This window comes from Halichoerus grypus, chromosome 7 (assembly GCF_964656455.1).
Source record: "Halichoerus grypus chromosome 7, mHalGry1.hap1.1, whole genome shotgun sequence".
Lineage (NCBI taxonomy): Eukaryota > Metazoa > Chordata > Mammalia > Carnivora > Phocidae > Halichoerus > Halichoerus grypus.
This window is the reverse complement of record NC_135718.1, coordinates 31194553-31222291: the sequence shown is the minus strand read 5'-3', so window position 1 is coordinate 31222291 and position 27739 is coordinate 31194553. Positions and strand designations below refer to the sequence as shown.

Below are 27739 nucleotides of genomic sequence, written 5' to 3'. Positions count from 1 at the left end.
AAGCATCAGTTGATAAGTTGAGCAAATAATGTTAACAAATGGAAGACAGATAAATAGCATTAATGGAGTGGAAGAACCTCACTCTTTAATTAACTTAAATATTTTATTTTACTACTCTATAACCCAGAGCTAGGGAGCTAAACTGTTTGTGGATTATGTCTTCTTCAAGACACACACATGGTCAGACCCTCCATGAAGGCATAAACCAATATATACTTTCTAAAGGACTTTCAAGGCAATTTATATTCATTTTAATATGACACTTAATATATTTGAAAGTTAGAAAACCCTTTTTCATTGAAAATTCCAAAGGACTTGAAATAGAGCTCAATTTAGTAAAAGGAATTGGTATAGCTGAAAGCAGCTAAAGGACTCATTTTTTAAAACCCTACATCTTACCTGGAAGATTCATGAGAAACAGATTTCATTTTACTAAGACAAAAGCTTGCTGTCCAATTGATACTCCATCAGATAGACTATAGTTGTTGTAATTACTTTACATGTAATTAAAAAGTTACATTATATAAGCCACTAAATATTGACGTTCAGTTTCTTTACTTATAAGATCTTGAAGGAAGAGAAAATGGAAGAACCAGTAGATTGCATTTAATACAACATCTTGGCTTGAAGAAGGATTTACCTACAGCTTCGGATCAAACTCCTGTTTGTTCATGTCAGCCATACTTAAGTGGTAAGAAATCAAACTTTTCACTCTTTATAGTCCTTACATACCACATTATAGGATGCAGAGTCAATTTATAGAAACATATTTTGTAATGAAAACAGCTTACGTAACTATAAATGGCATGAGTTTCACATTAAAGATTAAATACAGCGGTTTTGAGTCTTTCTAAAAATACCAATATACAGTATTGTTTTAGGTGGTCATTTGCATAGCAAACTATTAAACTAGAAACTCAATGGTTCTAGGAAAACTTCACATTATGGATAGTTCCAGAAAGATGTATTCAAAATTAAATCACTTCTCTTAGAAAACTGTAACCTTTATTTGCTCATCCAATAGTAAGCTAACCACTTCTACCCCATCCCCACTTTACACAGTACACCAACCTGAACAGATTTTGTGCCACAATCTAATTTGAAGGGCTTATCATTTACTTTGTGACTATACTGGATAATCTAGATGTAAGCAAGTTTGGGGATTTTAAGGTGTGGGTCTCCTGTATTAGAAAAGCATAGTTTACAGTATATTTAAAAAATTGCATTCAGTAATATTGCCTTTTGAAAAGATATCTTCAAATTGCAAACACATCTATTTTCACAAAACAATTTGGTCAGGAAAGTTTATTTTAACATTCTAAAGCACTAATGCTTTAGATGTTACTTAAGTGCCCCAGACAGGATTAACAAAATTAAATGTTTCTAAATTACAAATTTAGCTCCTGTAGGAGTCTCAGAAAAGAAACAGAAGAAAACAATCCCCCCTCCCAAAGGAAGTATGACACACACATTTTGAAGAAACCCCAATGTTTCATGCAGTGGTAGGCAAGATGTAAAAAGCCACCCAAATTCACACATTTCTACACCAATCATCATCAGAAAAAAGTACTCCGTAGTCAATCTGTACATCCAAATGCATTTGAGAATCTACACCTACGTTACATTATTTAATGTTATATACATTTATTACCCACCCCCCTTGTTTTTAATAATTTCTTATGTAAAACCTTCATTCAAACCCAAAAAAGATGTAAGACTAACCTGGGGGAAGGAAAAAGATAATCACTTTAGACATTCAGTTAAAATGTAGTTTATCTAAATCTCAAAATGTTTAATAAAAACAAATATCTTCTCCATTTAACACTTTGCTTTCTAACTGTACAGTAAATTGCATTGTAGAGAGTACACCTCTATCTTCAGACTGTATCTTCTTTGGATGGAATTAAGATGGAACTGAATAGTTTTAAGATAAATAAATGGGAAGCTGGTCCAACTAAGATGACAGCAGATATATTACATGCAGGATTTAATTATTTTTTAATTCTCTCTTTTAAAAAAAAAGGATGCAGTTGGATTGGGGAAAAAAAAAAAACAGGTCAAAAAGAACCCAGATTCAATATATAAAAATGTCCCATAATAGGTTGACGATGGCAGTAAAAATAAAGAGAAAAGAGTAATCTTTCTGGAACATCGTTTTTCAATAATGTAGAAACACTAAGTGCCAGGAAGATTCTATTCATGTAATTTTAGCATCCAAGTTTCCCTCTATTTATTTTATTGGAACAAATGCTTTAAATAAACTATTTGTCCTCTTCACTGAAGAGAGCTGGTCTATTTCATCTTTAATAAGCTAGTTTTTGGGAAGATTAGCCATGTACTGTAGTAATGCCTACTGCATAAAATCCAAGCATTTGCTGTGAACAGTTGGAGAAAGCAGTCAGTAAGAACCTAGGATCAATGGAAATAGATGTTACTTTAAGCCATCCACGAAAGAGAGACCCACAGAGTACCCAGTGTGAAAGCCCAAATCTCTTCTTGCGCTTTTCTTTTTTTTTGCTGTGAAGTTCCACCCCTATGAAAGAGAAATTGATCCGAAGTTCCAGGTTTTCTTGGGTCTCTAATCAATTTTCACATTAGTATAGATTTTTCGGACAAAGGCACTTGTTCCCATGTAACCAATTGCTCCTGCAAAGATAAAATAAGATGTTTTGAAACAAATACGTATAGGGCAGTACCCATAATTTACAAATACTAAATGCTTGCTGCTCTGGAAAGTTATTCTTTTTTCAAGATAACATCTTTTATGTTAGTATTTGTTCTGAACTTATTAAAATTGCATCATTTGTTTTGCAAATCACCTATTACTGTCACGCTGTCATATACCAAGTTAGACCTGATGTGATATTTTTAGAATTAGGTAATAGTTATTACATGTATAATAACTATATGAATTAAAATACATCACTTACAAAGCAAGAATAATTTGATAATGATAAAAATTTGTTAAATGAAAAAAACATGTATTTTTAAAATTTGAACATAAATTATTCTAGGTCATTTAAACCATTTTAACATGTTCCCCAAATCATATGCTACCTAATGGAAATAAGTGATGGGATTCTCTCAGAAAAGGACTGAGAACCATGGCCCAATTAGAGGCATTTTCTGGTGGAATTTTTATCTTTACATTACAGAAGCTCTGTGGTTGGTAAAAAGGAAGACATATTCAAGAAAGTAGATGAGAGAGACAGGTAAGTAGGTCAGGAGTTGTGAAGTGTTTTGAATAATTAGCCTCAAATGAGGCTCAAAACACCAGAAAGCAAGGGATTTGTCTGTTTTGTTAAATTAGGTATATACCTTAGAGAGTACTTGGCACATGATAAGGTACTCAATAAATATTTGTTGAATGAATGAATGAACTGGATAGCTCTTCACTGCAAATTATACTAAGGGATCTTCAGAACAAGACAGCTAGTCAATCAAGTCATAGAGAAGATTCTCCATTGGATTTAGAAATTTACCATCTGAGCCCAAAAGTAAATCTTCCATAAGTAAATAATGATACACACACCCCCCCCCCCAATTAGTCACCTTTGAACTAACTTCTATTCACCCAACTGGTGTATATAAGGAAAGAAGTAAATCTACTCTGCCTTTCCTATATATGAACTGTACCTCAAGGTACCAAATGGTTGATGAAAAGAAGTTTCTCCTTACAGAAGTACCCCAGAAATATAAAAGGAACAAAAGAATTAGAATATTACAACCACCAATGCATTATTTGAACTAGGCAATAATTATCAATGGCTGCTATCTTCACAGAGAGAACCAGTGCCTCCTGATAAGTTTATAAACCCCTACTAAGTACTGCTAGACAAGTATTCCTGAGTATGATCAGGCCTATAGCTCTAACTACCCCTTTAGAGGAAATTGGGGAGAAACACATGGAAAAACATTAAATGACACCTCAGCAAAATTCAGAGTGTGGAAAACTCTACAGAAATTAAAACAAACAAAAACTCAGTTTCTTATATAAATTGCGAGGGAAAAGAGAGAGAACATCAGTAGATTAAAAGAGCCCTAAGAAACATTTTAACCAGGGGGCTGTGTGGCTCAGTTGGTTAGCGTCTGACTCTTGATCTCAGGGCTGTGAGTTCAAGCCCCATGTTGGGCTCCATGAAAGGCATGGAGCCGGGGTGCCTGGGTGGCTCAGTCGTTAAGCATCTGCCTTCGGCTCAGGTCATGATCCCAGGGTCCTGGGATCGAGCCCCATATCGGGCTCCCTGCTCAGCGGGAAGCCTGCTTCTCCCTCTCCCACTCCCCCTGCTTGTGTTCCTGCTCTCGCTATCTCTCTCTCTGTCAAATAAATAAATAAAATCTTTAAAAAAAAAAAAAAAAAAAAAAAAGAAAGGCATGGAGCCTACTTAAAAAAAAACCCAACATTTTACATGGACCTTAATTAGATCCTGATGCAAACAAACTGTATTAAAAAAGACATGGGGATGAGTGGGGTAAATGTGAATACTAACTGAATATTTGAGCATATGAAGGAATTATATATATGTATATACTGAAATATAATTATTATATAACTATATCATTTTAAATATTATATAAGTATATAATTATTATACAATTATATTATAGTTATTATATATGTACACACACATATATATATACGTACTGAAATATTTACAGTTAAAAATGACGTGAGGTCTGAGATTCGTATCAGAATAAAATGAGGGATAAGGTGGGATTACGAATAAGACAAGACTGGCCATGTGTTGCTAATTACTGATATTAGATGATACATAGGGACTCAGTATCTATACGTATTTTTCATTATATATATAAATAATTGTCCCTCTTTTTGCATATATTTGAAAATTTCCCATAATTAAATACTAAAAGTATCCTCTTTTTTAAAAAAAAGATTTTATTTATTTATATGACCGAGAAGAGAAGAGAGAGAGAGCACAAGCAGGGGGAGCTGCAGGCAAAGGCAGGGGAGAAGCAGGCTCCCCGCTGAGCAGGGAGCCCGATGCAGGGCTCGATCCCAGAACCCTGGGATCATGACCTGAGCCGAAGGCAGACGCCCAACTGACTGAGCCACCCAGGTGCCCCTAAAAGTATTCTTAAAACCCACCAAGCAACAAAGCAAACCTATTTCCAATTACTTTTGCAATTAATAGATATTTATTATAATATGAAGTAGTTATATTAACAATTACACTTAGAAATAGTGATAATTCATTCTGAAATCATTATAAAAGAAGTCCTTACAAAGTAAGGAAAAAGACCATTTAATTTGTAAATAGAAACCTAAATTCTTAGAACATAAAAAAAAATCTATAAAATTTTAACTAGAATCAAAAATTTAACTGGCCTAATATCATACCAATCCAATAACCAAATCTAATATTCCAGACTTATAAAACAGTGTTCCCCTCTGAGCAGAGATATGCTTAAAAGCAAAACAGTATCAACCTAGAGAGTCATTTTTCCTAATCTTACGAGTATCTCAAGAATAAGCGTATAAAAATAGGACTTCATAAAAGGAAGATACTAAATACGCTCTCTAGAAATATAAATGTCTTGAGAATAATAGAGATACACTTTTTTTTTTTTTAAGATTTTATTTATTTGATAGAGACACAGCGAGAGAGGGAACACAAGCAGGGGGAGTGGGAGAGGGAGAAGCAGGCTTCCCGCAGAGCAGGGAGCCGGATGCGGGGCTTGATCCCAGGACCCTGGGATCATGACCTGAGCCGAAGGCAGACGCTTAACGACTGAGCCACCCAGGCGCCCCAGAGATATACTTTTAAACTTAATTTCCTTAAAACTAAAATGCTACAATCAAAATATGAAAACTCTAACAATCTAATTATTTCCACCTTAACACATTTCTTTTTCAAAAAAATCAGTATTTTTCTTTCAATTACTGACTAAAAAAAGCATTTTAGCAATATAACCTGATGAGGTGCAATTTTTGTATTATGATGACATTTTAATCAGTTCATCCGAACTGTTTCTCCGCGCCCCCCCAACCCCGCCAAAACAGACTAGCACTGAAGGCACACACACCCAGGACAGAATAAATGCTGGGAGGCTGCCGCAACAGCAGGCAACTGTAAGTGTGCCAAGATTTTCAGGCAGCAAGATGAAATTTCAACAGGAAAAGCACTAAAAAATTAGCTAGATTCATTCCATTTTCTTTGTAAATGTCAAGATATTATCTCTCTAGGTCTTCCTAAGATCATATATTGAGTCAAGAAAAAAAGATTTAACCCTCTGCACAATCTCATGATTCTATACATCACTGAATGCTGGTGATAATCAAGAAAGATCTCAGATTAAATAAAGAGGGGTTTGAGGAGCAACATTCTTAAGGAAGGCAGGCTAATAATACTAAAGGAAACTTCTGATTGCCTAGAGATACACAAGGTGGTTCCCATGTGATACAAATCTAGTTTTAATCCTAGTCCTCTTTCCCTCAAAGTTGGTTAACTAATTATCACAGGGAAAGGTTATCACAGCAGCTACAAATAAAATATGTGATCATAATATAGAGAACTGTCTCTCCTTATAGCTTGTGGAATTAGTTTTACTAGTTTACAATGTCGTGTGTGTGTGTGCGCGCGCACACGCACATGATCAAGTACATGGTATATATAAATGGGACAGATTTTAACTGACATAAAACATTTGTTTTAGTTTAAGGTGTACAACATAGTAATTTGATATCTGTGTATATTGTGAAATGACCACCACAATAAATTTAATTAACATCCATCACCTCACATAGTACATAGTTAAGATTTTTTTTCTTGTGATGAGAACTTTTAAGATCTAATCTCTTAGCAACTTCCAAATATACAATATTGTTAACTGCAGTCACCATACATGCCTAGAACTTATTCATCTTATAACTGGAAGTTTGAAACTTTTAACCACCTTCACCCATTTTGCCCACACTCCTAATCCCCCCACCTCTGGTAACCACCAATCTATGGAATGTATTCTTTCGATGGAGGAAAAAAGCAACCTTGGTACCCCAAAGGGCCACAAATGTCATACCAGAACCTAGCTTTTAACAAAATTATCATATCTTCCTTATTCTATTGCCTACCCTATAGCTAAAGATGGAACTACCAAAAAAAAAAAGTCAATGGCAAATAACAGAGAAATGAGAAGGGTCTGAATTATAAACTACCTGGAAATGTTTTCACGGTGATTAGTCCTTAAGCCTTGCATCATTCCCATGGGGGAATGAGCCTCACTTATCAAGTGAAAACCGGAACCAGAAGAAAAGTAAGTTACTTGAATGCATTTCCCTTAAGGTACCTCTGCTTAAACTCATGAAGTTGTTCTGAGGTGAAAACACAAGGTGTAGAAACAAACTACAGACCCAGAGACACAATCCCAGAACAGAAGCAACCCAAAAAACAGTGGTATTATCCTCATTTTACATAGTTTGGAGAACCGGATCAAGGGATTATTAGCCCTCGTCAGTGGGGGAACAGCGGCAGACACCGTTCACAGAGCATCTGCCTGCCATCTACCTGTTTACCCACATCCAGTCACTGAAGCCTTAACACAACCCTGTGAGGTAGGTGTTACTTCTGTTTTGCAAATGTGAATGTTGAGGAAGAAAGGTTAAATAATTTGGCCAGAGTAACATGGCTATTAAGTAGGGGCACCAGGATTCGCACCTAGGACTAAGTGACCCCAAAAGCCCCAGCTCTTCCCATTCCCCACCATGTCTCCCACAAAACTGAGTCTCTCGAAACACCTGATAACAGACCTGCATTACTCTTGCACTTTACACATGATACTATGACAAATAACTACTCTGAAAAATATGCCCATTTTACAGATGAGAAAATGAGATTTAAAGAGCTCAATATGACTTCCCATGGCCACAAAAAAGCAGCATAGAGATTTAATCTGGCTCTCTCAGGCTCTCAAGTCCATGACCTTTCCCTTTATCAGGTTGCTTCCAATACTTCTTTCTTTATTTTCTAGGTATTTCACACATGCTAGAGACTCTATCGTGTGGTGATAACTATTACTTCTATTTAATTGTGATAAAGCCAAAAAACAGTGGTATTATCCTCATTTTACATAGTTTGGAGAACTGGATCAAGGTACAGAACATACATGTGGCACAGCCAGAACTTAAACCCGGTCTGCAGATACCCAAGTGTGCACTTATAACCCGGACACTGCCTCTTGGACACAGTTATCTCCATGAACAGTCTTAGAAACTTCCAAACAGGAATCATTCAGCCAACACCTTAACCTGTTTACATCATTATTGTTTCCAAAGAGACTAAACTAAAAAAAATGGCCAAATTTCAACATGAAAAAGAAACTAATTGTGGTACAGAAAAGAGTGCAATACAGAATTATTAGGAACAGAACATTAAAAAGGAATCAATGATGAATTTTTGAGGAATAGTCAAAAGGACTGAAATCAGACTCTTTATTTTGTTGTTTCTGATCAAGCAACAAAATGTAATTTCCAATTACTATATTTTTCTGATTCTAAAACTCTCAAAGATTTACTCATGATATTCCAAAAACTTCAGAACTTACCACACATTATCCCCAAGGCTGTGCTAAATACCGCCATATATCCAAAGTAAAATGATGTTTGAAATAAGCCATACATCCTGAAATAAGACCAAAAAAATATATGTAGTATATCCATTTTTACTTTCAACATAGGGCCTTAAATTCTATTTATTTATTTATTTTTAAAAATTGGAGTACAGTTAGCTGATACACAATGTTACATTAGTTGCAGGTGTACACACAGCGACTGGACAACTTTTGATTTTTGCTGTGCTCACCACAAGTGTAGCGACCATCTGTCACCATACAATGCTGACGATACCACTGACTATATTCCCTATGCTCGATCTTTTATTCCTAAATTCTGGTATTTAAATGACAACTTTAATTTCCTAAATACAAAATGAGAAAACATCTCCACTTACTTTGTTTTGAAAAAATAGTAGTAAAAGGAATACATGTAAACATAGATCGCAGTTGATGCAGCAGAGAGAAAACTTGTCCATTGCCTGGAATAAAAGGTAACTCTTTTGAATAAATGGCACTGAAACAGATTTTAAACCAAAGAATTTTATAAAAACATCCTTGAAAATTCTGTATACTTAAAAACAAATGCATGTAGGGGCATCTGGGTGGCACAGTTGGTTAAGCAGCCAACTCTTGATTTCAACTCAGGTCATGATCTCAGGGTCATGAGATCGAACCCCGTGTGGGGCTCTGCGCTGGGTGTGGAGCCTGCTTAAGATTCTTTCTCTCCCTCTGCCCCTCCCGCACCCTGCACTCAAGCTTGCTCTCTTTCTCTCCGTAAAACAAATAAATCTTTGAAAAAAAAAAAATGCATGTAGATGGCATTTAATTATATCAACAAGGAGAAAGCCTAAGATTTGGAAGGAGAGATCCTGAATTTTGTCAGATGCCCTATTATAAGTGACCTTAAACCACTTCCTTTTTCAGAACTATCTCCTTTTGTTCAAAATGGATCAATGCTTTCTCATAAAGTTCTTCCCACATCAAGCACTTTGTAAAAATATATAACACAGTGACCATTATGAGCACAAAAACTTTTTTTTTGGCTGATACTACTTTTCCTCTAAAATCTTCATCATTTTTATAACTAAAAAAAATTCCTATACTATCTTAAGGAACAAAATTTCTATACAGATCTTTTACTTAATACACTTCAAATGGCATCTTCCTTGACAATATGATAGTCCCCTGAGGTTCCTCCCCAGTATAAGTACTTACCACCTATAATCCTCTGCATTTAGTAGAAAGTATGTGCACACAATGGTCACACAGACAGTCACAATGCACAGGATGACCAGCACCAGCATCATGAAGCCATAGACATAATAGATCTTATATGCCCAGAAAGATGTGAAGATGAAATACCTAAATAAAAGGCAATAAAGACAGAGTTTCTAGTCTTTATTCTTGAAGCTCACCCCGCTTTTGCTAAATCTCACATCTTAGTTCTCACTTTCGTCATACTTAAATCTCAATTATTTTCTTTCAAGTAACTTCCAACTCTCTTACCCTTTTTTATCTATTAAATCCTCCAAAAATCTCTCAAATATATTTTCTTGGATAATCTTCCAAGAACAGATTTTTTAGTAGGGCATTCATCTCTAAGCAAACTGAATAAATTAGAAGCTTAAAGGAGTAAAATGTGGCAAAGAAAAATGAAAATAGCTAAAAATTCGTATCTGTAAAATAAAGGCAATTCCTTCATTGTTTCATTTTTCTTCTAGATACAACACTATTCAAGCAATGTATAGTTTATAAAACATCCTAGTAAATTTTAAAAAGTAGGTTTGATAGAGTAATACTGTATAAAATTAGGAAAATAAAAATAATTAGAAAAAGAAAGCCTAAAGAAGCTTCCTGCTGTTTTGGAGAACAGTAAGAGATGGCATTAACATTTTATACAAAGAACAAGACCCTCACTCTAATTCCATTCCCCGAGTCATCAGTAGAAAAGGGTCTTTTGGCCTCTCTTCTTGTTCTCTTCTGTTTAGCTCACTTATTGTCACTCATTCTTTCAACAGCTATTTAGAGGCCCTACCACATGTCAGAGAAGCGTGAGAACAGAACTGTGAAGATGACACAGTCTCTCCTCCACCCTGAAGGACTTACTGTAAAGAGGGGATCACCAGTAAGGAGGCAGTCATGACGCTCCATGACATGTGCTTTATCAATGCACCTAAGAGGGGCATCTTACCGGTTTGGTTAGGTGGGGCTCTGGGGAGAAGGGGTAGTGAGAAGAATCAAATAAGGCATGTGGGGGTAAGGGGAGCCAGAATAGGAACAGCAAAGGCAAAGCTTACAAATAAGGGAATTCACTGTATTTAGAAATGTTCTATGGCTAGAACTTCAAGTGAAGGGGTGAGAGCTAAGAGATGTGGATGGAGAAGCGAATGAGGCCAGATCCTACGTTATGAAGGTCCTTACTGGCTATGTTATGGGATTGGGACCTTACCTCAATGAAAATGAAGAAAAGTCTTTAGTAAAGAAGTGATGTGATCAGATTAACACCTTAAAATGATCACTGTGGCTACCGAGAGGAGAATGGGCTTGAGGGTGGTCAAAACAGAAGAGAACTTAAGGATACAGCAGAGAGGCTATCTAATGGAATGGAGTACTTGAGAAAGTAGGAAGAGATGTGATCCAGAAGGTACTGGGAACAGGGGTAGGGCAGAAAAATAGAGGTCAAGTCAGGGTGAGGATACAAAGCAGTATATAAGCCTAGAAGTACCAAAGAGGTTCATGAACTGGCTTTATTAAACCACAAGCTAGAGTGACACACATTCCAGTCCCTCTATGGTACCAACTAATACCCACAGCACACTCACAGCTGGTAGGTGACCACCAGGGGTGGCCCAAATCTATGTCAATTGTGCTTGTTAGTGTAATTAGATATTGTAATTGAATATGATATACACCAATAAACATGACAGCAAAAAGGATGCATGATTTCTATGAACATTATGTTGAATGTTTTGTAGAAATTTATTAAGGTGAATCACTTAAAAAAAAAAACCAGTATGAAATTAGGTGTGGGTGAGACAACTATGAAAGTCTGGGGGAGAAATGTATAAATCTAGAAGGATTCTGCACTTAGAATGCTTGAGACAGGTCTTAATGTTCTTGTTCCACTTTAAAAACGCTGGAAACACAGAAGATACATTATGAATGTCAAAGGGAAAATGATGGAAACATTGACTAGATATAAATCAAAGACTTTGGCTCTATATTTTAAAAAAATGAGTGAAAGATGTACCTTTAGTTTTTTAAGTTAAAATAAAATGTTATGTATGAATCTTTTTTTTTTTAATAATTCTCTTACATGAGCCAACTTTCAATTAACCAACTATCAGATCCAATCATGTCCGTTAAGGAGGTGTCCACTGTACGGGAGAGAATCAGCAGTGGGGCATCTGGAAATGTGTAAGGGAGTTCTGAGTAGTCACAATGACTGGCATTCTGTGGGCAAGAACCAGAGGTATACGACTGCAGTTCTTGAGAAAGTCCCATACAAAGAAGTGTCTTGATTAAAATGCCAGAGCATTCCCATCAAGGAACGCTGGACTACAAGCTGAGAAAAGAAAAACTCGTATTTTGCAGTGGTGACCAAGGATGCAGGTATGAAGCACAGTACCTGGGCACCAGGGGGCATACCTTCCACCCCCAAACATATTCACATTTCCCAGCACTCCTGTAAGCCTCTATGGAAGGAGACTGGGAATATATGTATCCGAAGATGTCAAGATCTAGACAGACTGGTAGGTAATGGTTTACCTAGTTGCCCAGACCCTCAGAAATACTTTAAAAATATAATAAAAACCAGTAATTCCTTCTATCATGCACGTGATCAAAGCTGGTCTAGTACTCCTTAGCATGCATTCTTTCATTTCTAAGATCTCCTGTTAGGTGAGAAGGGTCTAGAACATAATACAAAACATAAATTTCACCTGAATATTTGAGACCACAGCAGAAAACTGCTTTTAGGTAGATTATGTTAGATCCCTTTCTGGGAGTCATGAAATTAGCACACTAACTCTGTTAGATGCCTTCCCATCTGATGATTCTACACCTACTCTAACTCCTAAATTCTCTTATTACAATTATATCCCTCAAAACATAAATGCATTGCCACAACTTACATTTCAATAAAGATTGACCCAAAAGGTAAAATTCCTCCCAGGCAAACAATAACTGCAGGCTCCATGAACCTGGAAAATATTAAAATTAGCAATAAACGTCTAGTATGATTTTCACATTATAATATATAAACCCAAATAGAAAGCAGATGCTTGGTACTTAAAGATAATCTAAGGGATAGAAACATACCAGTAAAAAGAAAAACAAAAATTCAAAGAGGTTACAATACAGAGGTAGGCCTTCAAATTAGCCATAGGTTATAGTCAACGTTCTTTCTGGCATAAGAGGCCAAGATAAGAATTCGGGGAATAGAAATTCTTGCTACCGACAGAACTCAGGAAAAACTCTTAAGTATTTGCTTCTGTTCTATATCTCTCAACAACTTCTAAAAACTTTACAGGCATTTATTTATAGAAAGCCATAGGAAAAGAAAAGTCTTGAGAGCCCTATCTGAAATAATGTTTCCCAAATTGTGGCTTTGCCATCTCTTTGTTCATGCTTTCCTTGGTTCACTAATTTCTTTTCCTGTGAATTATACAATCAAGGTATTATGAGTTCTGGGTTACCCTGGAGCCAAAGAGTGAATAAAAAAATAAAATTCAAACCTCAAAAAACATATACTGATGCAACTAGTAATTCTCCACCTGGAATGCCTTTTCTCGTCCTACTTCTCCCGCGAGCCCTGGCTCCAGTGTTCTCCCCGTAAAGTCCTTCCCAAGTCTCCCAGAAAGAGGTGGGTCTTTCCCCCAGGCCTGCACTGACTCTTGAATATAACTCTGTGGCAGCACTTACCACATCTGGAACTGTGCAATTACATACATAGCGTACCTCACTAGACTATAAACTATGGCAGGCAGAAGCTATTCATCTAGGTATTCCCAATGCCCAGCACAGTATCTGACACATAAAAGATACTAAACTACTATCTCTAATATAAACAAACTAAGAATCTCTGGGATAAACAAACTAAAAAAACCAAGAAGAGGGGCGCGCCTGGGTGGCTCAATCGGTTAAGCATCTTACTCTTGGTTTCGGCTCAGATTATGATCTCAGGGTCGTGAGATCAAGCCCCAAGTCAGGCCCAATGCTGGGACTGCTTAAGATTCTCTCTCTCCCTCTTCCTCTGCTCATCCCCCCTCCACGTGCGTGCATATGCAGACACACACACACACACTCTCTCTAAAACAAAACAAAACAAAACTGAGAAGAAATTGGAGTTTGAAAGCTGGAAAAAAAAAAAAAAACCTTAAAAACCATTTAATCTAGTTATCTTTCCTCCTTTTATAGGAATCCAAGACCCATAGAGGTTAAAAATGATCTGCACAAGATAACACAATCAATCAGAGCCAGATCTAGTATTCAGATTTTAGATCCCATGTAACTATATATGGAAAATAAAGATACACATGAGCCTTCCTCCAACTAACTGTGACCCATGGTTTGTAAGGTCATGTGTTGTTCCTTCCTCCCCTTCACCAGCCCTAGTGACCTAGAGTCTATTCTTGATTTGATAGAGAAAATGGACTTTAAAAAACGAAGTACACAAGATCTCACAATCACCAATCTAAGAGAAAAGGGAACATGGACAATCCTAAGACTAGAACAGATCACCCTCTTAATTTAAACTGTAAGTGCTGTTTTTACTCAGCCTCCATTTCTATAAATGACCTCCAAGTCTACAAAAGACTATATATGTAAGTATCTGAATATAAATTATGTCTATTAATAAGGTAAAATATCTAGGAACAGAGGCTTTTCAATATATATCCCTTATTATGAATATGTAGAGTCTAATGTATAGCTATTCTTATGAGATGGAGAATGTAATAAATGTATATATGGTAAGACTGTTCTATTTTTGTCCGCTAGTAAGAATTAGGAAAATGAAGTATGCAGAATAGCATAATTCGGACTAAAACATTTAATTTACAAATTTTAAAAGGCAATATATTTATACGAGTTCACAGTTTATTCAAATTTGAATTTACAAAACTTAGAAATATAACATATTAATGACATCCCATTTTATGTCTGGAATTTGAAAAAATACAAATTATCTCAAGTTAAAAAGAACTTTCAGTGATCAGTCAAATAAACTGTAAACTGTGTGTATACTGCTGCAATTAAAGAATCTCCTCGGCTGTTTAACAGAAATATTCATCATCCTTTGTCAAGATTAATCTTGAATTCTGGGAGGTCCTCAAGAACACATTTTGTGCATAAAATGTGACAGAATGTATTTGAGAGATTCTATACTATCCCAGAAGTGAAGACAAAGAATATTAAGTCAGTAAATTATTAACTGGTCTTAGTCCTAATTCATCTCTCAACCGGTACGATGTATGTGGCTATAAATGTGTTATTATTTAGAATAATAAAATATCTGGAAAGGAAAATGAAATTATAAGCCAAGGGTTGTCAAACTTCCTCAGACAGTAAATAGTTGAGGTTTTGAAGGCGATACCGGCTCTATCTGTCGCGGTAGTGTGAAAGCAATCATCGGTAATATGTGAACGAACAGGCATAGGTATGTTCCAACAGAACGTCTCTTTCAAAAATAGGCAGCAGGTCAATTCTGTCCTGTATACAATAATAAAACTGTCCCACCCACCGAGATGCACTAATGTACTTATCAAAGCATTTAGTTTATCTGTAAATGGCACCAGATTCATAAAGTGAAATAAGGATATAATTGATTACTACTCCTAACAATATAGGCTGGAGGCAAAAGTAAAAAGACAAATTCTTAAGTTCCAACTTAAGACATACTTATAAATACATGCCAATTCTGAAAGTTATATATATATAATAGCCTTAAGAATTTCTATATTGTGAGGAACAATGACATAAGATTTAGCATTCTCTTTACCATTTTTTCTCCGGTATGGGACGAGGCACAGCATTGACACGACAAGGAAAGTTGGGCTGACCTGACAGATTTCGGCCAAGTATTGTACCAACAAGATTTAGAGGAAGAATAACAAAAAAACAGATGCAACAAACGGCGACCTGTAAATTAAATTAAAATGTGTATGATTACTCAGAATAACATTAATAAAAAAAAGGGGACACTTAAAAATTTAAACACAATTTGACCACAAAATAAAATGTTTAAGTTCAATATAGGCTAAAATTGTATAAGATATACACTAATGAAAAGAGGCAAAGAATGTGTCTTAAAATATTAGAACTGAACTAAATACAAGTCGAACTGCTTCCCACCTCCTGCAGTTGCTCACGTTCCCCGTTCTCCCATGTGCTCTCTGCTGCATCCCTTTTTTCTCTCCTGATGTCACTTTCAGCTGTCATGCTTCTAACATATCCTTTATCTTTTCTCGTTATAACCAACTTATTTACTTCACTGTGTTTTATTGAGCTCAGGGAGCTTTGCATGTTATTTCCCTATTTTATAGATGAAGAAAATGAGACTTAAGAGAGGCTAAGTAACCTCCCATGCCCACACAGCTAGGAGGCAGCCAGACCAAAACCTAGGTCCTGATCTCCCTGTCTCAGACAGAGACCTGCTCTTTTCTATTCCATACTGCCTCAGGATTTTAACAACACAAGTGCATCTCTATTTACACACAGATGGGTCATTACTAAAACGGAAGGAGTATTTTTCTGCCCATCAGCAGTTCAAAGTCTAAAGTTATAGGGAAGACCATATAGAGATTCTAGAACCAAAGCGGTCAGTTAGGAAAATAATTATTTCTATGACTTTTTTCTTTATATAAATCTGGGTATTCAAGAACACACGCTCAAGCTCCTTTCCAGCCAGCATCTGGTTAAGACCACCACTTCACTCTGAACTCCTATAAAATGGGAGGACTGAATTGCCTCTAAGATCACTTTCAATTATACATATTAGGGTTCTAATAAAAAGTAAAAGTGAGAAAAGTTGAAAGAAAATTGTGAAGAAACTGAGAGAAATGAAGAGGCATGGGGTAGAAAATCCAGTTATTACATGAGAAGAGGAGTCTATTTTGAAGCAACATTAGTGAAACCACATCTTCATTATATCCTTGTGTGTGTGTTTGTGTGTTTTAAACAAGCCAAAGGTTACCATCTTTCTTCCAGATAAAACTTGTATAAACATATGAGAGCTAAGAGTGTCCTGGAATTCCATTTTAAAGATCAGGCTTAGGAACTCAAATTATTGGTATCTCAGTTTAGACCTATTAATAATACGAATTTATGTTCATATAACAAGAAAATGTGAAACATGAAAATAAGCTGTTAAGATATATTAATCATCAGAAAATATTGCAAATTATACATTGTCTCATACATACCCGGGGGATGAATTCGGTCTCAATTTTTGCTGTTGACTGCTTTCTTAATTATTGAGATTTGCTATCATTAAGTATACAAGACCCCGTAAATAAATACATTGTAACAGAGACCTATGTATTCCCCTCTTAATTTACCAGAACTCTAATTTCAAATAAGAAATGAAGAAAAACTGAAGAAAATATTCCTATGAGGAATGACATGGTCTAGGAGGGTGGTTTTCAAATTGTTCCACAAACCCCTCAGGTCCTGCTGAAGAGCTTCAGGAATTCCACAAGCATTTAATCTGAATCTTCTTTTGAAAACAGTGTTTTTAAAAAATATTTTCAAGTGTGATAAAAAAAAAATACACAGATTCAAATGAGTTCTGTACCAAATATTAATACACTGAAGCTACCATAACCAGGTTAACTCATTTGCATACAGATCTGAGAATAGTTTCTCCTGTTAACAACTCTGTGTACAGAGTTGGACTTCTTGTAAATGTGTCATTGATCAGGAAGGTTCATGAGGCTACACTGGTCCTTTGTTCTCCCTTCCCTCCCACCGCTCCAATTCTGGCCTGCACACATTTGTTCACTCAACGTCGTACAAGCAAATGCACTACAGCATGTGTGTGACAGGCGAGTAAGTGGCAAGTGATGTGAGGGCATATATTGCCTGTGTGCTCATTCAAAGCATAACGATAATCAATGAAGGAAACTATAAAATGTCTCATCGAGCCATTATCAACTGTTTGGTATTTGTCTAATTTTTTCCCCTTTTGTCTGTTTTCTTATACATGATAAAAATGTGAGCAGTTTGTTAGAAACTGTTAGAGACTGAACTGTGAAACCAATTTCCTATTCTTTTATGTTCAAATTCTGGATGAGTTTACTTGAAGAATTACTCTGAGATTGTAAGGCAAGCTGTTAAAAAAAAAAAAAGTCACATGAACTAAATCATCCGTGATGTCGGGATTTTTCTCAAGACTGACATTCAACCAAATAAATTGGTTACTGAAGAAGATATAACTGAACTCTTATCTATACCCCTTTATATTAGATCTGTATTCATCACAACTTTATTGCTTCTCATTGAGAATGTTAAGATATTGAATTTGCAAAATTTATTTATACTAGAAGATTCATGCTTATATCTATTTTCTCTATTGAGCTTCCACAAAGTTTCATTTTAAAATGAAATTTAGCAGCTAAAAGTTAAAAAAAAAAAACAAAAACAAAAAAACCATTAGTCTAATACACTGTGAAAACTCTGGAACTCAAACCAATATAGGGCCCTCCCCTAGCCTCCTAGCCACTGTTCCCGGACCAACAGCAAAAATAGGCAGTGGGGGGAGGAAAGACTTACTCCAGGTTGAGGGCCTCCACTATCTCCAATAAAAGCAAGTTAGAAACAAGTACTGCCTATCAGTACTTAATACCCCAAAGATGTACCAACTGGTCAGTTCTTCTCAATCTCAGTCACAAACCAAGAATTTGGCTAGTACTTATTCTAGCTCTGCTTCCAGACTGGCCTTTTATGAAATCCATGGTGTGAATGAAATGGAAAGGGAAAATGCATTCTGAGATGGGCTATTTTGGAATGCTAAAGAATATAAATTTTATTTATGGTGATAGACAAGTAATTGCTTTTAGGTAAAGTGATTCTCAGGAAATATACTTTCTTATCAGTCACTATGTTCATGCATTTCTTCAACACCTGCTCAGACTAGGCAATTTTTATTACTCATTTTCTACCTCATACATTTTATACCTTTAAATCTATACAAAAATTATGAGCTTCAGTTTAAGCATTTCAACAATAGGATCTACTAATCAGGGCATTGCCAACTCAAACACAAATGCCCATAAGAAGTCTATCTATTTTATGAGATCATTCTCAATATGCTAATAAGTAGCTTCTCCCTCTGCCTTTTTGGACTTCAGTACTCTAACAGAAGAAACACTGGATTTGAAGTTAAAAACATATCTGGTGAACCTAGCACCATCCTGATACCAAAACTAGGAAAAAAAGAAAACTACAGACCAGTATCTTTCATACATACATACAGATGCAAAACCCAGTAAATTTTAGCAAATGGAATCCAGCGACATATAAAATAGATAAATACATCATAACAAACTGAGGTTTATCAAAGGAATGAAAAATGCGTTTAAGATTCAAAAATCAATCAATATAAGTGACCATATTACCAGACTAAAAAATGAAAACCATGGATTATCTCAAAAGATGCAGAAAACGCCACTGCAAAATCCAACCTCCATTCAAAATGAAAAACTCTCAGCAAACTAGGAGCAGAAGGGCTTCATCAACTTGATGAAGGGCATCTTCAAAATAAATATAGGTAACACTTTACTTGATTGCATAAGACTGGATACTTTCCCTCTAACAGGGGGAACAAGACAAGAAAGTCTGCTCTCACTGCTTCTGCTCAACACTGCACTGGAGGTTCTGGCCAGTGCAATGTGGCAAGAAAAAGAAAGAAAAGATATACAGATTAGAAAGGTAGAAATGCAAGTATCTTTATTCACAGATAACATGATAATCTATGTAAAAAATCTTTAGGATTCTACAAAAAAAGAAAATAAGAGAACTAATAAGTGACTTTTGCAACATTGCAGGATGCAAAGCCAATACACAAAAATCAATTGTTTTTTAATACACTATCAACAAAGAATCCAAATTTGAAATTTTAAAAATACCATTTACGAATAGCATAAAAGATAGAAAATACTTAGGGGTAAACTCAATAAAAGATGTACAAAATTTAAATGCTAAAATCTACAAAATGTTGCAGAGAAAAATTACAGATACCTAAATAAGTCAAGAGCTATACTGTGTTCTATAATTAAAAGACTCAATATTGTTAGATGTCAATTCTTTCCAAATTGATCTATAGATTCAATACAATCAAAATCTCAGCAGGTTTTTTTGTAGAAACTGACAAGTTCATTCTAAACTTTATATGGAAATGCAAAGAACCGAAAAATACCAAAACAACGTTGAAAAAGAACTGATTTCAAAACTTATTGTAAAGCCACAGTAATCAAGACAGTGTGACACTGGCATAAAAACATGACAAATTAATGAAAGAGAACACAAAGTCCAAAAATAGATCCACATTAAATGATCAGTTGATGATCAACAAAAATGCTAAGGCAATTCAGTGGGGAAAACATAACTTTTTCAACAAATGGTGTTGGAACAACTAAACAGCCATAAGCAAAAACAAAATAAAACCCTGACCCTTAACTCATACAATAAACAAAATTAACCAAAAATGAACATTGATCTTAAATGGATGATATTTAAGAGCCCAAACTATAAAATTTCTAGAAGAAAACACAGGAGAAAAGCTTACTGATCTCTGCTTTGGCAAAAGGACAGAAAAGCACAAACTTTATAAGGAAAAAAAATCAATAAATTAAACTTAATTGCTTTTGCTCTTCAAAAGATACTCTTAAGAGAATGAAAAGACAAGCCACAAAATGAAAAAATATACTTCCAAAATAAGTATAGGACAAAGGACTAGTATCTACAATACACAAAGAACTCTTCCACTCAACAAAGATAACAACCTACAAATAAGAGGCCAAAGATTAGAACATGCATTAAAAAAATATAGGGATGGCAAATAAGCACACAAAAATATCTCCATGATTAGTTATTAGGGAAATGCAAATTAAAACCACAATGAGACACCAGTATGTATCCATTAGAATGGCTAAAATTAAAAAGACTGACCACATCAAGTGCTGGAGATGATGTGGAGCAACTGGAACTCTTATACAATAATAGTGGGAATGTAAAATGACAAAACCACTGTGGAAAAGTTTACTGGTTTCTTCTTTTCTTTATCTTTTTTTTTTTTAACTATAGCTGACATACAATGTTATACTTTAGCAGTTTCTGGAAATACTAGAATATCATATGACTCAGTCATTCCACTGTAGTTATTTCTCCAAGACAATCAAATATATATCCAACACAAAGACTTCTATATGAATACTCATAACAGCTTGTTTGTAATAGCCAAAAACTGGAAATAACCCATTTCTGGGTAAATGGGTAAACAACTGTGGTATACCCATGGAATATATGGAGTATTACTGAGCAATACAGAGAAACAAGCTATTAATACATGCAACATCAATAAATCTTAAAGTAATTTTCTGAGTGGAAAAGGACAAAAAAGAACATACTGTGCGATTCTATTTAGGTGAAATTGTAGGTAACACAAACTAATCTATGATGACAGAGAGCAGATTGGTGGTTACCTGAGAAGGAGGGAGGGTAGGAAGGAGGAGGATAAAAGGGGTGAATTACAAAGGTACACATCGAAACTTCTGGACTTCATAAATACATTCTTTTTTTGATTGTGGTGATGGTTTCCCAAACATGTACATATATCAAAACTCATTATACTTTAAATACACACAATTTATCATATATTAATTACACCTCATTACGGCTATAAAAATATACAGACCAAAAGAAGACATAAAACATTCTACATTCACCACTCTCAGAATAAAGCTAAAATTTCTCTTGGCAGAAAAGAAGGAAATAAATAAAGAAATAAAAACAAATCATTACTGCCAGCAGCACCACACCAAACAAAATGTGATTTGAGTCAATTACCCTGCAAGAGTGCTGGGTTTCTGCTCCTGTAAAACAGGGATAATGTATATCACTAGCTCCGCCTACCTCTTTGGGTTCTTCTGAAACCAGGTAAGATAAGGGGTATGAAAGAGCTTTGTAAACTACAAAATGCTACACAAATGTCTCTGTCCTTATTATAATTCATCTTGTCAAATTTGGCACATCATTTCAGTCAGGTGAGATTGTTTAAGATGCTGTCTTCATCATTCCATATTACTAATTTCCTCCCCAATCTCACATCCTTTTTCAATTTAATCATCAAATCACTATGCCTTTATACAAATCATTAACAATTATTTGAATTGGCTAAAGTCAAGATCTACTGAAAGAGAGTATGTGATATATTATCAGTAATATCATCCCAATTCTTTAATTCTGTAATTATTTAATTATACATCTACCTGACTGTACTATTCCACCTACATTTCTCTACCCTGTCCAATAAGATAAATACTTTACATTCCTTTATTCTTCTTGTCTACTAAAACCTACCAAAAAGGGGAAATGAAGCTGTTCTGGCATTTTTGTTTTAATAAATCCATAATAGCTCCTAATGTTCATTATTTCTGTGATTTAAAAAATAAATTTTAATAACATTCTAAAATCTTGTGCTTTATCAAGTTCACCACATTTTCTAAGTAGAATCCACTTTCTTCCTTTCCCTTCTGGAAAAGTAAATCTGCTTATGTCCAGTTTTACAATGCTTCTGTTCCCTTACACAGTTATTCAAACCTAACTTACCAGCATGATCTCTCAGTATGTCTAAAAGGTTACTTACGTAAGCAGCAAACTTAACAGCTAAGGTGGCCAGGTACTCCTGTACCATCAATCCTCTTACCTATTTTAGGCTTTACTTCCCCCTTATCAGGGATTATTTTCCTCTTGTTTTTTCTTGTTTTAAAGGTTATTTTATTTAATGAATAAAAAGAGAAAGGATGGGGTAGAGCCATTCTTCTTTCAGCCTATGGTCTTGCTATGAAAATATCCTTACAAATTCTTTCTTGCCTTAGCATTTGTCAAAAGTTCAGGTTGGCTAATAGAGTTTTTCTAACACTATTTTTATAGACCTTTATTATTCTTTTACATTTAGGTATACTGTATTCTTCTCACAACTTTTGAGAGATCATAAAATAGTACCTGTCCCTTAATCTTGGCTGCCATCTTTTCCTCACTGTGGTAATTTCTGATCACATATCATGAATTTCATTTTTGAGAGCCTCCAGTTGTTAAGCCATTTTCCCAGTTACAGTCCAAGACTTGGATCATGAGAGAGGATTTCCCTAGATAGTTTTGAAATCTGATTTCCTAAAACCTATGGCATATTTCTGGGACGCCTGGGTGGCTCAGTCAGTTAAGCGTCTGCCTTCGCCTCAGGTCAGGATCCCAGGGTCCTGGGATCAAGTCCCGCATCGGGCTCCTTGCTCAGCAGGGAGCCTGCTTCTCCCTCTGCATGCCGCTCCTCCTGCTTGTGCTCTCTCTCTCTCTCTCTGACAGATAAATAAATAAAATCTTTAAAAATAAATAAATAAATAAACTTACGGCATATTTCTGATAATGTTCAAGATGTCACCCCCCCAAACTAAAATAGACCTGAAGATGACAAATACAACATGGTTCACCCATGACTCCCGTTTCTTTTCCACCAACTATTCTACCCACTGAGAGACAAAACAATAAAGTATAGTAAGTCAAGGATTTATCAGTACATGCTGAGCTTAATATTAGACTAGAGAGGTTACTTTGCAACTTTGAGTTTTAAAACTCTGCAACTGGTTTTTTGTCCCCTGAAAGCCTACAATAACATCAAATGTAGGATTCGAGATTTACAGCCCACAGAAGACTTCATGCCTAAAGCCTGTTTTCAGAACATCCTGAGAAATCCTTCCTCATTCCTAAAAAGCTCACAGGACCAAAAACTCTGGGTATAACACCTAAATCATTCTTGAACAAATTCCCAAAAGAAAAAGTTTTTATCTTCCCAGAATCAATCTGATTTCAAGTGCACTCTCTCCCTTTCCCTATAGCCAGAATAGACCTCTGGTCAGAACATTCCAACCTCAGGAACAGGTATGTTTGTCTCTGGACAGTCCATGACCCTAAATTTTATTTAAATGCTCTCTTTAGTCTTCTTGTAATACTCACTTGACTTTAGGCACCATCCCTTAAACCTAGGACACTAGATATCAGCTCAGATTATTACTACCACCCTCTACTTATGTTTATCTTTATTAAGCTAAGAAGATTGAAAATTGTTCAACAAGTTTAATCTGACACGGATTTAATGGCTTTTATGTGTAATTAGGTACACTTGAGCAGAGAAGTTGGGAGTCCGAAGACAAACCTTGCCCACTTTCAATCTTATCTTGGGCTAGTCCTGGTGATAAGAGCAGTATTCTGACAAAATTCCAGATCCCTAGTGGGCAAAATCCCTATTATTCAGGTGCCTCGATAGGGCAAGACAGAAGCCTGAAGTCACTTTTACCAAGGATGGCTTAAACCCTCATTGTGAAATATCTGAGAAAACAGAGTACTAGAGACAAGATCACCCAGAGAAAGGGCTCAATGTCCAAGAGATCAAAGGAATGGGGACAGAAACAGCTAAGGCCTGGGGAAGAACATATAGGAGTATCTGAAGACTCTGATTTTCAAACTAGGGTGTTCAGTTAAGTAGGGGCATCCAACTTCTCAGAAACATATGCTTTGGGAGACTTTCAGCTGACAGATCCATCCCCAAATGCTGGGAACTAGAATCCGGTAAAGACCTGATTTAGAGCAAACCTTTAAAAAATTAAAAAATTTAATTTTTCATTGACGTAGGATGAAACCATGAGCACTGAAATTATTCAAATTCCCAAGGATTCTAATGTGTACCCAGGGTTGAGAACCATGGAGTTTATGAGACTATATAACCACTTCTTTCATAATGTCAACAAGTCCAATAACTAAAAATATAAATTTCAGTAGTTAAAACACTTAATGAACACAAGGTCAAACATTCACTCAAGTTCTTAAATTTCATGTTCTAAACAAATTTTGATACTTTTAAAAGGAGAAAAAAAATGTTAGACCACACAGCTGATTAAAACTTGAGGGCAATGGAATGTCTTTCACTCAGCATTCCTTCACTCCAAATTAGAATGCAAATTAAGAACATGATATTATAGGTGCCTGCTAAACACCAACAGCCAGTCTTTTACATACCAAAGATCAATTTTATAAACCTGCTCTGGCTCAGTATTGAACTCTAATACTGAAATACTGTAATACTGAAACTGTATTCTAGTAGTTATTAATTATTAAATTATCTAAAGGCAAATTACATTGAATATTAACATTTAAAACCCCATTTACGAGTGGTAAAATTTACAATTTTAGTGAAACAAAGCAACTTTAAAATATAATTTTCACATCAATTCAAAATTTTATGAGGAAAATTAGAGCAGAATCTGAATTTTCATTTTTAAAGTACCATGAAAATAATTAATTCAGCAGATCATCTTTAAGAAGTCCTTGACTCTATATAGATACTTTCTGATGGCCTGGAACTACTATAAAGCAAATTCTTTTCCAGTTCTGAATGTGATTAATTACTTTACCCTTTCCTAACTATTATCACTTGCCTTGGCTTGCAAAAAACAAAAACAAAAACAAAACAAAAAAACTTCAATTTTGAAGCAATTTTCAAAAACGAAATATATAACTAAATAGTATCAATAACTAAAAAGTACCAAAGATTTAGTAAAAATGTATATGCAATGTCTTTGAAAAACCTGGATTATAAAACAAAATCGGGGTGCCTGGGGGGCTCAGTCATTAAGTGTCTGCCTTCGGCTCAGGTCATGATCTCAGGGTCCTGGGATCAAGCCCCGCATCAGGCTCCCTGCTCCATGGGAAGCCTGTTTCTCCCTCTCCCACTCCCCCTGCTTGTGTTCCCTCTCTCGCCTGTCTCTCTCAGTCAAAAACTAAATACAATCTTTAAAAATAAATAAATAAATAAAATCATCTGGAATTTTTGTGAAACCATTTGATAACTCTCATATTAACTGAAAGAAAACCAAAATAAGATTAAAATTCAGAAAGAGTCCAGTTAAAGTTCTGCCACGATCTGTATGACCTTGACCAAGTTACACAGCCTCTGTGAAGAACAGTAACCATCCTACACCTTGCATACATGTGCACGCGTTTGCATAAGTGTACATTAAGACTAAAGTCTACTCCAGGCCTAAAACTGTTTCTAGTAAAAAGGTAACAACAGGAAAAATTTGGAAACTGTGGGTTACCTCTACAGAGCACTGGTATATATCTGTGTTTTAGTTTTAATGTAGCTAAAAAATCTAAAATATTCCTAAGTCTGTGATTACAGGTAAAATATGAGCTAGGATTTTAATGTCCAAAGTAACACATATTATCAATATAAATGTTTAATGAGATTCTAAAAATAAGTACACCGATACTGAAAAAAGAAAATGTGCTCTGGAAAGCCTCACTACCTACCACAACCAATGCACCCACCTATCACCTTAAAACACCTTCATTTCTTTATTCTTCTTCTACAATATAGTCACCAGTTTTTCCCATCTCTGATAAAAAGTACAGTATTCTCTTGTCATACTTATAAGTTGGACTTTCACTTTACTGGCTCACTGAATCAAGAAAAATTTTCTTCACCTAGATTTCTAGGACTGGGTAGGGACTGGCTGCAAATACCAAACCTCTTCTTACTAAGAGGTACTTCAGAGAGATAGCAGGCCTCATTAGAATGCTTCTATTTTTCCAGCTTCAAAGTAAGGTTCAAGCAACTTACCATTGTCCCAAAGGGAATGGCTCTTGAAGCATGGTAATAAATGGCTATAAAATTGATGAAGAAGGCAGTGCCACACACCATAGCTGGGATAAGAAATGCCCCAATAAACATCTGCTTTATCCATCTCCTTCCTGAAAGAGAAAGGAAACAATGAAAATCAGAGGTGGGGGGGATATATTAATGTTCATAAGGTACCAAACTATTCTTTATTTAGCACCAAGTTATTTATTTAAAATTCTAATGTAAAGATCTTAAAATTTGCCATTCTAATAATTGTTTCAGGACAACAGCTAATAAAGACCAGTCCGGCTATGTAAGTATGTCTAGTGAAAACCCGTACTGGAAAAGAGCAGTGGACTATAGTAAAATATTCCAGTGTTCTGTCCTGACCCTGCCACTGAACTGCTGTGAACTTTGGTAAGTCACTCGATCTTGCAGGGCTACAAGTTGGCCTAGATAGGTGTTTTCAAACTAGTACTTGGAGTTTGGGAGCTTCCTAGAGGTGCCCATGAAGTCCCTGGTGAAGGAAGAGCCCCAAGCCCTGCTTCAACCAGAACAAGTCCATTTTCAACAGTTTTAAAAAATATTGGGAGTTTCATGTAAGCTTTAAAAAAAAAAAAAAGTTAAAAAACCCCTGGTGAAAGGGGTCCCTAAATTTACTTTTAGCTGTAGTTATGATTATAAACATATATTTAGATTTATTTGTTTCAAAAGGGAAAAACACAGTGCATCTCATGAGCTCTCTCTCAGCAATTAGAACTACAGACTTGGGAGTTTCACTATTTCTTTTCTTTCCTTCTTTTTTGAAATTCGAGTCTTGAATTCATGACCCTGAGATCAAGACCTGAACTGAGACCAAGAGCTGGACACTTAACCGAATGAGCCACTCAGGCACCCGTTTCACTATTTCTTTGTATCTCTTTGTACTGCCAAAATTCTGTGAGGTGAGCATCTGTTATTCAGATAATCGAAGGAAACTATGTCAATTTTAAACTATGTCATCAAAAATTTTAACTCGTTCATATTGATCAGGAGAGTAACGTGGAGCTATCTTTCTAATACAGCAGAGTATACAAGCAAGAGCACTACAGAGGGAACATCTGCACACTGCTCAGCAACAAAACACAAGGATTTCATCGTGGATCATTATTAAAATTCAACCCCACAACCAAAAGCACTATGGACCTAAACAGGAAGTATGATAAGCAAAACAAGCAATACCCTAACTTCTGTTTTGTTCTATGTAAAGCTCTTTTAAACATCTATCTTATAGAATTACTA

At 35.5% G+C, this 27739-nt stretch overlaps 1 protein-coding gene across 1 annotated transcript in view; it reads right to left on the bottom strand.

Moving 5' to 3' along the window:
* Positions 1-1290: 1290 nt before the first annotated feature.
* The window catches only part of TM9SF3 (transmembrane 9 superfamily member 3), a 66553-nt gene continuing 40104 nt past the window's right edge, over positions 1291-27739 (bottom strand). Inside the window, exons 9-15 of the mRNA XM_036111616.2 lie at positions 26459-26589; positions 15569-15708; positions 12702-12770; positions 9784-9930; positions 8964-9047; positions 8560-8636; positions 1291-2646 (exon numbers count right to left, since the gene is read on the bottom strand). Of these exons, the coding sequence (XP_035967509.1) occupies positions 2579-2646; positions 8560-8636; positions 8964-9047; positions 9784-9930; positions 12702-12770; positions 15569-15708; positions 26459-26589 (716 nt within the window). The 3' untranslated portion in view covers positions 1291-2578. The remainder of the gene's footprint in view (positions 2647-8559; positions 8637-8963; positions 9048-9783; positions 9931-12701; positions 12771-15568; positions 15709-26458; positions 26590-27739) is intronic.